Raw genomic sequence first — 15,099 nt, 5'->3', positions numbered from 1 at the left:
ATTTTTTTTAACATTACAGTTGGAACACCATATTACATGTCCCCAGAGAGAATACATGAAAATGGTTACAACTTCAAATCAGATATCTGGTCACTCGGCTGTTTATTGTATGAGGTAAGATGGCTGGTGTTTCTTCATCTTGTCACTGAAACGTTAGATAATTCAAAGCAGTAATTGTGTGGTTTAACTGGGAAGATTGCTTGGCGCAGAGTGTTGTTGAATCCCTTCAGTCTTCAGTTTTTGATTCTAATTCAGACCAGACAAAAGCACTAATGCTCCATCTTCTCTGTGATAATTATTGAAAGGTCTGAATAAATGATTGCCTGTAACAACTAAGGCATGGAAGCTAAGGTTGGAAACTTGTATCAACACAGCACCAGCAGAAGGAAATCCGAGGGGCAAAACTGTCCTCAGATGTGATGCTAATTTGGTTTTGATTTGATTTATTATTGTCACATATATTGGCATACAGTGAAAAGTATTGTTTCTTGCGCACTATACAGAAAAGCTTATTGTTCATTAAGTATACAGGGGAGAAGGAGAGGAGAGGGTGCAGAGTATAGTGTTACAGTCAAAGCTAGGGTGTAGAGAAAGATCAACTACATGTGAGATAGGTCCATTCAAAGGTCTGATGGCAACAGGGAAGAAGCTGTTCTTGAGTCGGTACGCGATCTCAGACTTTTGTATCTTTTTCCTGATGGAAGAAGGTGAAAGAGAATCTAACTCATGACAAGAGACTGCCAATTTTTTTAAAAATGGAAATGAACAATTCTGAGATTAGGCTTTTAGTTGAGGTTCAGTTGTTGTTTTGTTAATTTTGGGGCAATGTCAATTTGGGCTAAAGAAGTTAAATCACGAGGACAGAGTGCATGGAGTTGGCTGGTATTCCTTTGAATGTAGAAGATTAAGGGATAATCTAATTGCGGTATTTCAGATGATTGAAGGATTTGATCGGAAAGAGAAAAGAGGAATGATTTTCCTCTCGCTCTGATGGAGCAGCCCAAACTGGGAGACATTGGCCTGAATTTTACCGGCCCACCCGCCACAGGAATCATTTGTGTGGTTTAACTGGGAAGATTGCTTGGCGCAGAGTGGACCATGGAGAGATCCGTTGATGTTGAATGGGATTTTAGAGTTTTGGGACATGCAAGGCCATAAAATCCCGCCCAATATCTCAAAATCAGAGCTAAACTGTTCCAGGGGATATTTTAGAAAATGTTTTTTCTAGTAGAAACTAGAAACACACCCGATACCCAAAAACTCTGTTGAGGTCGGTAAATTGAAATTTGAAAATTGGTAGAGTTTTCTTAGGCAAAGTGAATTTAGGGGTTACAGAACCAATGCAGGTAAGCTGAAATAAGTTGCGGATCAGCCACAGTCTAACTAAGTGGCAGAATAGGCTTGAGAGGCTGAATGGTTTCTAGACACATTTTGTCTTGCTGCCGCCTCATTTGTGTCCGTAGATGGAATGGAAGTGGATCGGGAAGTAGAAGTTTATCATTGGAGGACAACAATTCCAAATTTTGGATAGCCCAGGATTAGATGGTCTGTGCTGTTCCAAAAATAGGTAGGGGCCTCATTGAAATAATAGAATAGGAGTCAACCAGCACCAGAATACTCCTCATAATTCCTGTGTTAATCATGCTACCTGCCCACAAAGCATCAGTGATGTAGGCCAGGAGGCATCAGTGGAATGCTTAAAGAGACTGTGGGTGGGATTTTCCAGCCTCCTTGCAGTGTGTTTTCCAGCGGTGGAGACAGCCCACCATTGGCCACCAGCAGGATTTGCTGGTCCTGCCGATGTGTATAAAGTTTTGCATGGTCCTCCCCCTCCACCACATGGGAACCCATTGCAGGGATTGCCATTGGCAGGATCGGAAGGGCAGAGAATCCCTCCCTGTTAATTCATAATATTGGAAAGCGGTCGTCATATTCTCTTTATAAGACAACGAGAACAGGAGTGATCTGACTGTGGCCTTAGATCCACTTTAGTGCCTGTCCGTCATAACCCTTTACACCCTTGGAGATCAGAGCTCTGAATAACTCAGTCGTACCCTCCTATGGTAGAGAATTCCAAAGATTCAGGACCCTGTGGAAGAGAATCTTCCTCAATTCCATCTGAAGCAGGAGACCCCTTATTCTGAAACTGTGCCCCCGACTTTAAGATTCCTCCACAAGGGTAAACAACCCCTCAGAATCTATCATGTCAAGCCCCCTCCAAATCTCATATCTCAATTCTTCCATTCTGCCATTCTTCCAAACTCCAATAAATATAGACCCAATCCATTCAACATTTTTTCATATGACAGCCCCCTCCATGCCAGGATTCAACCCAATGAACCTTCTCTGAATTGTCTCCGATGCAAGTTTATTCTGTCTTAAGTAGAGAAACTAAAACACAGCACTCGAGGTGTGATCTCATCAACACCCTGTACAGTTGTAGCAAGACTAGCTGACCTTTCTATTCCATCCTCCTTCAACAAGGCTCAACGTTCCATTTCCTAGACACAGCTATACAAGCTTGCTGATTTCTTGTGATTCATACCTTGGGGGTTTGGAGCCTCAAAGGCTTCCTTCGTTTCATTCCGTTCTGCTGGGGTGGGGTAGAGTGCGGGGCTCATTCAGTTTCCCAGTGCTGAATGATATTGCTTCATTTACCCCCGATTCCCCAGCTGATTCCAGTGCTGTCCTCTGTGGCACTGCCACTCACTCATATGGAGCCAATGTCTCTGGACTGCCATGATCAAGTGGTTCTTCACTGCGTTCCAATATTTCTTCCCGGTCACAGTGATAAGTTGGATTTATATCACGATAGAAACATTTTTTTAATCAAAGATTCCTAACACTTGGGTTAAGGGTTTTCTTTTCCAGCAACCCCTATCCCCTCCTCTCCCCCCACCTGCCCAACTACAGTGAGGGCCGATTCCCAAGATCAAGAATAATTGCTTTGCGAAGGAGGTGAGGAGAAGGATGACCTATTCCCTTTCCATGTTCTGACAGCTGATTCTTCATTTGCAATTTCTCAGAAAAACCTAGAAATCAAACTCCTGTCCTGAACAAAAACAGGGGTCGAGAGAAACCAGATGTATTTGGGTTATAGGTTGAAAGGGAAAGAACAGTGCGTGGACTAGCTGAATGCAAACATTTGTTGCACTCGGACACTTGCTTTTCCTATCACCAGGCAGCCCTGCAGTTTTCTGCTCAGTCTGCTTCCATCAAAATAAAATGAGTCTGTCAACAGCAGGGTGGCACTGCTGCGTCACAGCACCAGGGACCCAGGTTCAATTCCGGCCTTGGGTCACTGTCTGTGTGGAGTTTTCACATTCTCCCCTTGTCAGCATGGGCTTTCTCCGGTGCTCCGGTTTCCTCCCAAAGTCCAAAGATGTACGGGTTAGGGTGTGGATAGTTAGTGACCCAGGTAAAGAGTTGAACAAACTTCTGGTCAAATTTTTACAACAATCTCAGGAATGGGGAATTAATTCCAAACTTGAATCTCTTTCATTATCCATAGAAATGCTAGATGCCAAGAATAGGTTGACGGCTCTCGTACCCAGCGTTGCTAAAACACCTCGTTATGATATGTGGGCTCACACTTGTGTCCTTGTATTCAATGTGTGTTCTGACATAAAATGCCAGAATCGCTGTGATGGAAGAGGTACTGGCCTAACTCAAGGAGAAAATCCAACCCAAAGAATCTAATTGGACAAAATGTAAAGAACAAAGAATTATGCATCACTTGTATTCTCCAGATTTTTATTTGGAAAGATTAGACTGTGGGATGTTAGGAATGGGTTACCTGCATTCTTTCACTTTAGACCTAATTTGTATGTTAATTATTTAATATTGCTCACCGGGATATATAAAGGAATTACAGGTGGCACTAGGAGTTTGGGTGTGTATATGTGAAGTGGTAAAAGAGAACAAAGTGAGTTTGTGAAGAAGCTGGACTTGCATCATCTTTTATCACTGGACCGCAACTGAGAGGCTAACATGGAACACAACGTTAACTGCGCGTAATTCTAGAATTGCCACATTAATTCCTGACTGAACCAAGAGACCATCTCATCTAAACAAAGTCAAATCTCTTGGCTTTCTCCACATTCCCCTGTGTTAATAGGCACAATCTTATCGGCCATTCACACCATACTCCCGAGAATTCGTTGGCCAGCCAAATTCCTGTTCACTGCAGTGGGATGAGAAAATCCCACAGCCAGAAAATTCCAGCCATTGCCCCAGTCTGCTCCAACACAATCTCTTCCAGTGATGGTTTAAACATTCAATCTATTTCTCAGCGAAAGAAGGCAGCTGGTTAAAGATTTTGCATAAAAGTAAGCTAAATAATACAATATTGAAATAAAACTGGGCAACAGTTCAATTTTAGCGTCCCCTATTATTGTATTCCATCAATTCATCTCAGACAAGATCCGCAATGTGCTATAGAAAAACCTAACATGTAAATTGTGTTGAAACCGAGAGAACCACTGATTGAGTTGATTGTCTCTGGCCATGTTGGAAAGACACTACTGAGACTTCCCATTTGGGTACTAGGTATTCTTGCCTAATTTTGCTGCAAGGCTGTACAACACAGACTTCAAGAAGGTTATACGCAAGCTTACTGCTAACAAAACGTTGATTTTCAATCAAGCTTTCCTCAAATTGACTCCTCATGTAGTAAGACCAAATGCTTGTTTAACATATGTAATGGACTGCAGTTAGTGACTTAGTGGGACAGAGTGCCCCACACAAGTGGAGCTGATTTATGTGCTGGTGGTGAGTAAAGGTTGTCTGCTTTATACTTAGAGAAAGAAATATTGGTGCTGGGAGCTGAATGAAAATCAATGTGAATCCTGCCTTTGGGAGCTGAGCTGTTATGGGAATAGTCCATCACAGTCTGAAAATAACAGCCCCACCTCAACTTGGATTAGAGAGAAGAAAAATCTGGAAATTGATTCCTCTGTGCTGCTGTGCATTTTTTATAATTCAATAAGCAATACAGAGCTCTCTGAAAATGTATTACCACTTCCACCCACACAGACAAAGTAAGATTTATGGAGATAGCCACAGATACAGATTAATACCAGAATGCATTTAGATAGACAAGGGCAGTTATAAAGATAGGTGAAGATAAACAGATACTTACGTTCAGTTCAGAGATAGGTGCGTGTCTGACAGTGCTAACAGTGGAGGCAGATAGTTTGGCTTCATGCTAGGATTAGTGTTTTACAACTAGGATCATTTAGTGATTCTTGATCAAAGTTCTCAATTGATTTTATACACTACTGTATATAGAAATGGAGAACAAACTGTTAACATTTTTGAACTGATTTGCTAATCCGTGGATTTTTATGGAAACTACAAGTTGTCCCAATCCTTGGGTCATGTATTACTTCAGATAGGGGCAGGAATAGTCCATTCAGCCCCTCAAACTAATTCAACCGGCTGACCTATGACCAAACTCATCCACATACTTTTGCCCCAAATCCCATAACACTTTTGGTTAATAAAAAATGATCAATCTCACGTTTAAAATTAAGAGTTGACATTGGCAGAAGAGAGTTCCAAACCTCTACCACGCTTTTCCCACAGGATTGTTTTCAAACTTTCTTTCTGAAAGGCCTGCCTCTAAATCTTCGGTAATATCCCTTAGTCCTAGATACCCCAATCAGTAGAAATAGCTTATCTTCATCTAGCCTAGCAGTTCCCCTTCATAGTTTAAAACCTTGATCAAATTGGCACAGTGGGTTAGCACTGTTGCCTCACAGCGTCAAGGACCCAGATTCAATTCTCAGTTTGGGTCACTGTCTGTACGGTGTCTGCACGTTCTCCCCGTGTCTGCGTGGGTTTGCTCCCATAGTCCGAAAGTAGAGGCCTGATAATGAACATACATGTATGGAAATGATGCTCCCAATGTTTAATGTCAGGAATCCTTTTATATCACTGGTGGCAGGGTGGAGACTTTCGTGTCACTCTTTAATATCAGCATGAAACACGATTTGGTTATTGCCAATGACTTTCTACTCCTCTTGTCAAACCTGCTTGACAGAAATGGGAGAGGAATAGTTTGATTAGGGATAGTCAGCACGGTTTTGTGAATGGTAGGTTGTGTCTCACAAACCTTTTTGAGTTCTTTGAGAAGGTGACCAAAGCAGTGGATGAGGGCAAAGCATTTGATGTGGTGTACATGGATTTCAGTAAAGTGTTTGATAAAGTTCCCCACGGTAAGCTATTGCAGAAGATACGGAGGCATGGGATTGAGGGTGATTTAGCGGTTTGGATCAGAAATTGGCTAGCTGTAAGAAGACAGAGGGTGGTGGTTGATGGGAAATGTTCATCCTGAAGTTCAGTTACTGGTGGTGTACTGCAAGGATCTGTTTTGGGGCCACTATTCTTTGTCATATTTATAAATGACCTGGATGAGAGCATAGAAGGATGGGTTAGTAAATTTGTGGATGACACTAAAGTCAGTGGAGTTGTGGACAGTGTGGAAGGATGTTGCAGGTTACAGAGGGACATAGATAAACTGCAGAGCTGGGCTGAGAGGTGGCAAATGGTGTTTAATGTGGAAAAGTGTGAAGTGATTCACTTTGGAAGGAGTAACAGGAATACAGAGTACTGGGCTAATGGTAAGTTACTTGGTAGTGTGGTTGAGCAGAGAGATCTCGGTATCCATGTACATAGATCTCTGAAAATTGGCACCTAGGTTGATAGGGTTGTTAAGGCATACGGTGTGTTAGCTTTTATTGGTAGAGGGATTGAGTTTAGGAACCATGAGGTCATGTTGCAGCTGTACAAAACTCTGGTGCGGGCACACTTGGAGTATTGCGTACAGTTCTGGTCGCTGCATTATAAGAAGGATGTGGAAGCATTGGAAAGGGTGCAGAGGACGTTTACCAGGATATTGCCTGGTATGGTGGGAAGGTCTTATGGGGAAAGGCTGAGGGACTTGAGGCTGTTTTCATTAGAGAGAAGAAAGTTAAGAGGTGACTTATTAGAGGCATACAAGCTGATCAGAGGATTAGATAGGGCGGATAGTGAGAGCCTTTTTCCTTGGATGGAGATGGCTAGCACGAGGGGACATAGCTTTAAATTGAGGGGTGATAATTATAGGATGGATGTCAGAGGTAGGTTCTTTACTCAGAGGGTAGTAAGGGCGTGGAATGCCCTGCCTGCAGCAGTTGTGGATTCACCAACATTAAGGGCGTTCAAATGGTCAGTGGATAGGCATATGAATGATATTGGAATAGTGTAGGTTAGATGAGTTTTAGGTTGGTTTCACAGGTTGGCGCAACATTGGGGGCCGAAGGGCCTGTACTGCGCTGTAATGTTCTATGTTATGTTAGGAAATCTCTCCCCACCCCACACTATCCTTAATGAAGAAATGGCCATTGCATAATTCGCCCTGAGAAACACTAAGCTTGGGTCAGGATTCCTATACAGCAGGATTGTACATGAATTATATATTGGAATTCTGTGCTTAAGAGCAGGATATATTTATTGGAGCTATGTTGTCTTGCAGCATTGTACATGCTTACTGCACAATATGTTCTTTTAACACTCCCAGATTTGAAGCCTATTACAATTTCTAGTTATGTTTTCTAGCCTGAAGTAATTGCACCTCAAAAAGGCACATCAAAACCAAATGTCCTGGTAACATCAACCGATATCAAATCATATTAATTAGGAATTGTTGGCACTTTTGTTTAGTGCATGTTTCTTCTCATGTTTTATTTGGCTCAAAACGTCATATCACAAAGCCAGCTCCAAGCCAGTAGATAGTATCCATTTCCTACTGCCTAATCAGGCATAATGCATACGTATGAATACTCTGAATGCACCCTCTTTGATTTCTTCCTTCTCCATTGGTTATGGAATTTGCCTTCATATGGTTTTTAAGTTTAAGTTTATTTATTAGTACCACAAGAAGGCTTGTATTAATTAACACCTCAGTGAAAAACCCCTAGTCGCCAGACTCTGGTGCCTGTTTGGGTACACTAAGAGAGAATTTAGCATAGCCAATGCACCTAACCAGCACGTCTTTCAGACTGTGGGAGGAAACCGAAGCACCCAGAGGAAACCCACACAGACACGGGAAAAATGTGCAGACTCCGCACAGACAGTGACCCAAGCTGGGAATCGAACCCGGGTCCCTGGTGCTGTGAGGCAGCAATGCTAACCACTGTGCCACTGTGTCGCCCATATGGTTGGCTGCCAGATGATTCCAGCTGACTGACATCAGGAGCTCACCCTGTGAGGAATCTACAACCTGAACAAGGCAGTGTAGCAGCTCACTGCACTGCAGTTCAGCTTGTCAACCGTTACAAACAACCGTATCTTACATCCCATGTTTGACATTACATGCACATTAAATGCCACAGTGGATTATTTCCTTCGGAGTGACAGTCACATTAGGAGGCAGTGTTCATTAATGAACTGGACACCAGCAACAAAGATAAATTAGTTCCAGCAACTTATTTCGTAGTCAATTATTCAAAACATCATGCATATAACTTCACATCTTTGAACTCATAATCAGATCTGGAGAAGTTTAATCTTTGACAGAACTTACAGATTCACTTCTTTTTCACCCCCAAGCCTTCACAGTTCCAAGTTTGTTTAAAGATCGGTTTTGAGTTTTATTAATAGATTATGATCTAATAAATCTGATATTTTTCACATGTTCTCCAAGCCGAGCGTCAACTTTAATCAGAATCGCAAACATCCCATTCTAGACATGCTGGACACAATCTTACCGACGCTTCATGCAATGCTTCCGCTGCATCAAAGTTGGCACAGTGGTTAGCACCGCCAGTGTGACCGGTGGTAAGATTCCGTCCACTGGTGTGAGTCACCATGCCGCGCTCGCCCCAAGACCAGAAAATCCCACCTGTGGTGAATGGACCTTTGCGTGGTCTGGTCTCCCCGCCTCTGCCCGTTATAATTCCTGAGACGGGAAGATCTGAAATCTATACTGTAGTCAGTTTCTAATGGAAATGATTTACATTTCTATACTGTGAATTATTTTCACTAAGATTATTAGGTGCATTCAAATTAAGTTGAAAGTATTATGTACACAACTCATTCCGTACTCATGGATCATATCAATACTATAAAACTACAGGTCTAAGTTGGTCTTCATCACAGTGGCAATGTCATTTTGGCTTCTAAATAGTATTAAAATGTTAATCATTTGGAGTTCACTGCCACTGAGCAAACAGATAATTGTGTTGGATTAATACCTTAATGTCCATGTGGACATATTTCTCCAAAGGTTTGCAATATTTAAAATTTGGGAAGCAGAAGAAGTCCAACTTTTATTGGTGCAGACATTCATGAGCGGTGCTAGATTGGTCTCTAAATAATCACCATCCAGCACAGTAAATGGAACTGAACATGCTGGAGTATAACGGAGAGCTGAGCTGATCCAGTATCATCTATTTTTGTATTATCGCCAAGTCACAGGGCAGGATTTTCCCGTCCCGCCTGCCACGGGAATCATAGCTGGCGGGGACCATGCAAAGGTCCGTTGACCATGGACGGGATTTACCAGTATTGGAGTGAGCGTGGCCAGAAAATCCCACCCCTGGATTCTGGGACTCCCCTCGTGTCATGTTTAAGATCTGATAGCTGGAGGTGTCTCTAGCAACATATTGGATGCTCCTTCACAATGTTGCACTCAGCAAATCGGACGGACCCTTCCTCCGCAGTTGGATTGAGATCGCTTTTCGTGGACATTTGAAAGGAGAGCTGCCATCTTCCCCTTTCCCTGAGTTGGTTAACTGGCACCTTTAAAGAGTGTGTGCAAAATGGCACATGGTGGCACGGTTGTTAGCACTGCTGCCTCACGGTGCCAGGAACCCAGGTTGAATTCTGGCATTGTGAAACTGTCTGTGTGGAGTTTACACATTCACCCAGTGTCTGCGTGGGTTCCTTCCGGGTGCTCCGGTTTTCTCCCACACTCCAAAGATGTGCAGGTTAGGTTGATTGGCTATGCTAAATTGTCCCTTAGTGTCAGGGGGACAGCAGGGTAAATACAGGGGGCTCCAGGGATAGGGCCTGGGTGGGATTGTTATTGGTGCAGGCTCAATGGGCCAAATGGCCTCCTTCTGCATTGTAGGGATTCTATGATTCTATGAAAATAAACATGCTGAAGTAAATCAAAGGGCAAGTTGTAATCTTCAAATTTCTTCCAAACGCCCTACAAGTGAAGACGCCCTCTCTCAGTAATTTGCTGAGTATATACACTGCTTCACACAGAGGCCCTCTGGCTTAGCTCATTGGCTAAAGCACTGCTTGATAATAAAATCTAGAGGGTAAATTTTGACAGGTGGTTGATCATAGAGGGTAACTTAAAATCTGCTGAAACTTGGGCGCTTCTTCTCCGTGATCAGAAAGGAGTCACACATTAATTCTGAACCTATGACCGTGTGGCCAAATTCCCCTCCAACTCAATTTATAAGTTTGCTGATGACACCATATAGTGGGTCAGATCTCAAACATTGATGAGATAGAGTACAGGAAAGAGATAGAGAATCTGGTGAACTGGTACTCCCTCAATGTCAGCAAAATGAAGGAGATAGTCATCAACTTCAGGAAGCATTGTGGAAGATATGTCACTGTCTACATCAACAGGGATGAAGTGGAAATGGTCAAGAGCTTCAAGTTGCTAGGTGTCCAGAGTACCACAAACTGTTCTGGTCCCTCCAACCTATGGTTAAAAAAGCCCACCAAAGCCTGTATTTTCTCAGGAAGCTAAGGAAATTTGGCATGTCCACTACGATTCTCACCAACTTTTGCAGATGCATATAGAAAGCCCTCTTTCAGGATATATCACAGCGTGGTCTTGCTTCTGCTGTGTCCAAGACCACAAAAAACCATAAAGAGTCATGAACGAAGCCTAGTCCTTCACGCAAACCAGCCTCCCATCCATTGACTCTGTCTACACTTCCCGCTGCCTCAGAAAAGCAACCAGAATAATCAAGGACCCCACAAACTCCAAACATACTCACTTCTACCTTCTTCCTTTAGGAAAAAGATTCAAAAGTCTGAGGTCATGTACCAAACAACTCAAGAATAACTTCTTCCCTGCTGCACCAATCTTTTTTATTGGAACTATCTCATATTGAATTGATCTTTCTCTACACCCTAGCTATGGCTGTAACACTACATTCTGCACTCTTCCCTTTCCTTCTCTTTGTCTGTAAAGCTCACAAGAAACAATACTTTTTGCTGTGTACTAATACGTGATAATAATAAATCAAATCAAAAATTAATTCTTATCAGTTCAAAATTAACTGCAGTCTCACATGATTAGATTTTATTATGTCATGCTCTAGGAAAGATTTTATTGCAATATTGAAAAAACAGGATGCCAAAACATGAATCAAACACATTTTCTGGTATTAATTTCTTAACGTATTTGATTAATTATTTCCTCAAAGACTATGGCTATAAAGTGCCTCAGCTGTGTTGGCACACAAATTGTACACAGCATGTCGACTGGTGCTGTAGCCTTAGATCATACCCCTCTGCTGTTGGATTTGTGATCAAACATAATGGCATTTAAACTATTGAAAAATTGCACCTTCTTGAATGCACTTTATCGACTGAACTGAAACATGCTCAAAACCACATCAACATTGACCCCTTCCTTCTCTACACTGGGGAAGAGAGGGTCTGTTACTGGTGATGAATTCTACGACGTACTGCAGTCAATATTGGCAAGATCTCCCTTCAGCCAGTGACAAAGAGGTCATCCAATCATCAGATGGGTTTCATTTGAAACAGCTGATGTCCCTGTAGATCCCTTAAGATTAAAAAATATAAGCCCTGTCAGCAGGATTTAGCTCATTTGGTCTTTTACTCAGTAATTACTGAGCTCCTTACTGAGAGAATTAGCTGGTTTTGTACAAGTGATTTTGTTTCCTAAAGTTGTTCTTTAAAATCTATCTTCGTAGATGTATGTGAAGATGCATTCATTGTTTTAGTAGTCAACACATTCAGAGAGAAACCAAATGAGGGGATTCAATCTGATGCAAATTTAGTGAAGTGAATTTAAGGAGGAGTTAGACAGATTTTTAATTGGTTATGGGGAGAAGGCAGGTAAATGAGGATGGGGAGCATATCAGCCATGATCGAATGGTGGAGTGGACTCGATGAGCCAAATGGCCTAACTCTGCTCCTATGTCTTATGAATTTATGCACCTCTTGCCATGCAGGCTGCTTGTATAGAGCAAGTCTACTTCAAATTCAGAAGTGGTAATATGCATTGTAAATTCTAAGAAAATGCAGAAAACTAGAGCCTCCAGTGATACATTGTGGTTCCTCATAGCTGTTCTCCACAACTGCTTCTCCCTCCTCCCATCCTCCAAACTTGACCCTTCACTTTATCAATATTTTGCCTGATTTGAGACATCCTGCCTTTGCTTCACCACGTAATTAATGTCATTTTTTTTACACATTTGTGGAAAGGTGATTGCTTTACTCTGAGTGTGAAATGCACACTGCCCTTCTCAATGGCCATGAGGCATTTGGCAACCATGGCCGGAGTTTTCCTACCTCGCCTGCCACAGAATCAGGGCAAGGCTTTCAGAACAGAATTCTCCTTTGGCCTTGGGTGGGATTTTATGAACCTCACCCGAGCGAGGTCGGAAAAATCCGGCCATGATGACCAACTGTAGCTTTGAGATTTATTATCATCTAATACATGGAGATATTTACTAACGTGACAATTTACAAATTAATTCCTGCCATGTCTTTAATGTAATGACCCATGTGCTTTTGTAAGAAAACTGTATTTTTATGGAGTGGTGGTCCTTTTATGAACTAGGAGCTGATTTCTGGTAAATAAACAGTTGGGTTCCAGTAAATGATCATGTGACCAGGTTGGCTGGGGGATGAAGAATACTAAAAAGTCAGCAAGCTAATTATGGGGATGAGTTGATTTATTATTGTCACATACAGTGGAAAGTATTGTTTCTTGTGCACTACACAAACAAAGCATACCGCGCATAGAGGAGGAAAGAAGAGGATGCAGAATATAGTGTTACAGTCATAGCTAAGGTATAGAGAAAAATCAACTTAATGCGAGGTAGGTCCATTCAAAGTCTGACAGCAGCAGGGAAGAAGCTGTTCTCGAGTCAGTTGGTTTCCCATTGATGGTTCTCTGCTGAAGCAGATTAGTTAGAGCTTTGTGTTTTTAAAAAAACTGAAGAGAAAGAAATTTCTCTTCCAGTAGAATTTGGTTGAACTTCTGAATGTTGGTTAAAGGAGTTAAAACTCTTGTTAACAGAAGGTCTCTAGTTTCAATGAGTTGGATTTAAGGTAGAGCCAAGACGACGCGAGAGATCAATAGAGTTTTAGATACAAAACTCAATTGTCAAGGAATTGTCAGCACCTGGCGAATTCTGAGCTGAGATGGTTACGCTTAAGATGCCAGAGAAGAGTTTTTTTGTGCTGTGCATTCAAGTAATTGGTGTTAGCAGGAATTGTGCAGTTATAGCGCAGGACAAGGAGCCAGTGTGCACAGTGAATGGTTAAGCATAAGAGTGCTTATTTAAGATGGTGAAGAAATGGACAAGAAAGAAAGTGAATACCTCATGTGTTACCTTCTCAGACCTGGTGAAGTCACGAATCTTTTGCAGAACTGTCCTGCAGCCATAGGGATAAGGGAGATGGCATTCTCTTCAACTGGCACAGGTTGCATTCCTGGCAGACTTGATGGCACCTGTGGCACCTGTGCCTGTTACCTGCAATCAACATGGTGATGTACATTGATGAAATTGTGCGATTATCTCATGGAATAAAACAAATAGTTCAACACAGACACAAAATTGGCAGAATGACAGAAAACAAGTAGTGATGAATTTGTTTTTAAGACTGGAAGAAGGTTTATAGTGGAATTCCCCGGGGATTGGTGTTATGGACACTGCTCTTTCTAATACAAGTTAATTACCTAGACCTTGGTGTACACGGGCACAATTTCAAAATTTACAGATGACACAAAATTGTGAGCCATGAGGAGGATTGTGTAAGATCTTCAAAAGAAAATAGACTGGTTGGTATAAGCAGATAAGTGGGAGATGAAATTTAATGCAGAGAAGGACAACGTGATTTATTTTAGTGAAAGAATGCAGAGAAACAATATAACATAAAGGAAACCAGAACCAGAGTGGATATATTTTTAACGTTTATTTATTAGTGCCACAAGTAGGTTTACATTAACACTGCAGTGAAGTTACTGTGAAAGTCCCCTAGTTGCCACACTCTGATGCTTGTTCAGTTACACTAAGGGAGAATCTAGCGTGGCCAATGCACCTAATCAGCAGGTCTTTCAGGCTGTGGGAGGCACCCAAAGAAACCCATGCAGATACGGGGAGAATGTACAGAGTCCGCACAGACGGTGAATTGAAGCCAGGAATTGAACCCGGGTCCCTGGCACTGTGAGGTAGCAGTGCTAACCACTGTGCCACCGTGCAGCCTCAATTGCATTTTTAGAGAAATTGAGTTGTACAGATAAATGCAGCTTCAGTTAGTCTTGTACAAAATTATCTCTGATTATTAAAGATATTAAAATTTAGATGTGAGAAAATAAAATATCTTCCAAGGCCCAAGCAGAACTAATTAGCCAAAAATGAATGTATGAAGAATTGTATGATGTTTTTTATTGGCCACTGTGTGTCTGAAGAATCAGTTTTGGTTTATTTGCACATTAAGAAAGGTGCTAACATTCAGGATATTATGTTGTGTAGGTAGATATTCAGCCTGACTCTGACTGTTTAGATAGCCCTCCTGGACATTTGAAGTATGACCCTAATATCAAAAGATTGAGCCAATATTTTAATTTACTGGCTTTGAAAGTCCCATTTTCAGGCACCTGGTTGTACAATAACCAAGTTAAACAACTTACATTCAGTAATTACCCCAAGGTCCAATTTTCATAGTAACAGCCAGGTAAACAGAGGCAGGGACATGAATCTAACTAGTTTTCAAACACTGTACACTAGACAGATAAAAAAACAACATTGAATAAGGGTTAGACACTTCCCATAAACACAGACAGAAATCACAGAATTGTAGAAATCGCAGGAAGGAGTCAGTTTG

The 15,099-nt window shown here is 41.8% G+C and overlaps 1 protein-coding gene across 8 annotated transcripts in view; it reads left to right on the top strand.

Annotated features, from left to right (window-relative positions):
* Positions 1-15,099, top strand: part of LOC145358248 (serine/threonine-protein kinase Nek6-like) — a 263,723-nt gene that overhangs the window by 215,907 nt on the left and 32,717 nt on the right. For all 8 annotated transcript variants that reach the window (XM_080212104.1, XM_080212102.1, XM_080212106.1 and 5 more), the window contains one exon: positions 20-114. In XM_080212104.1, coding sequence (XP_080068230.1) covers positions 20-114 — 95 coding nt within the window. The remainder of the gene's footprint in view (positions 1-19; positions 115-15,099) is intronic.

Source organism: Carcharhinus amblyrhynchos, chromosome 25 (genome assembly GCF_965287045.1).
Source record: "Carcharhinus amblyrhynchos chromosome 25, sCarAmb.v2.hapA, whole genome shotgun sequence".
Classification (NCBI taxonomy): Eukaryota; Metazoa; Chordata; class Chondrichthyes; order Carcharhiniformes; family Carcharhinidae; genus Carcharhinus; species Carcharhinus amblyrhynchos.
Note: the sequence above shows the minus strand (reverse complement) of the source record. Positions and strands in the feature narration are given on the sequence as shown.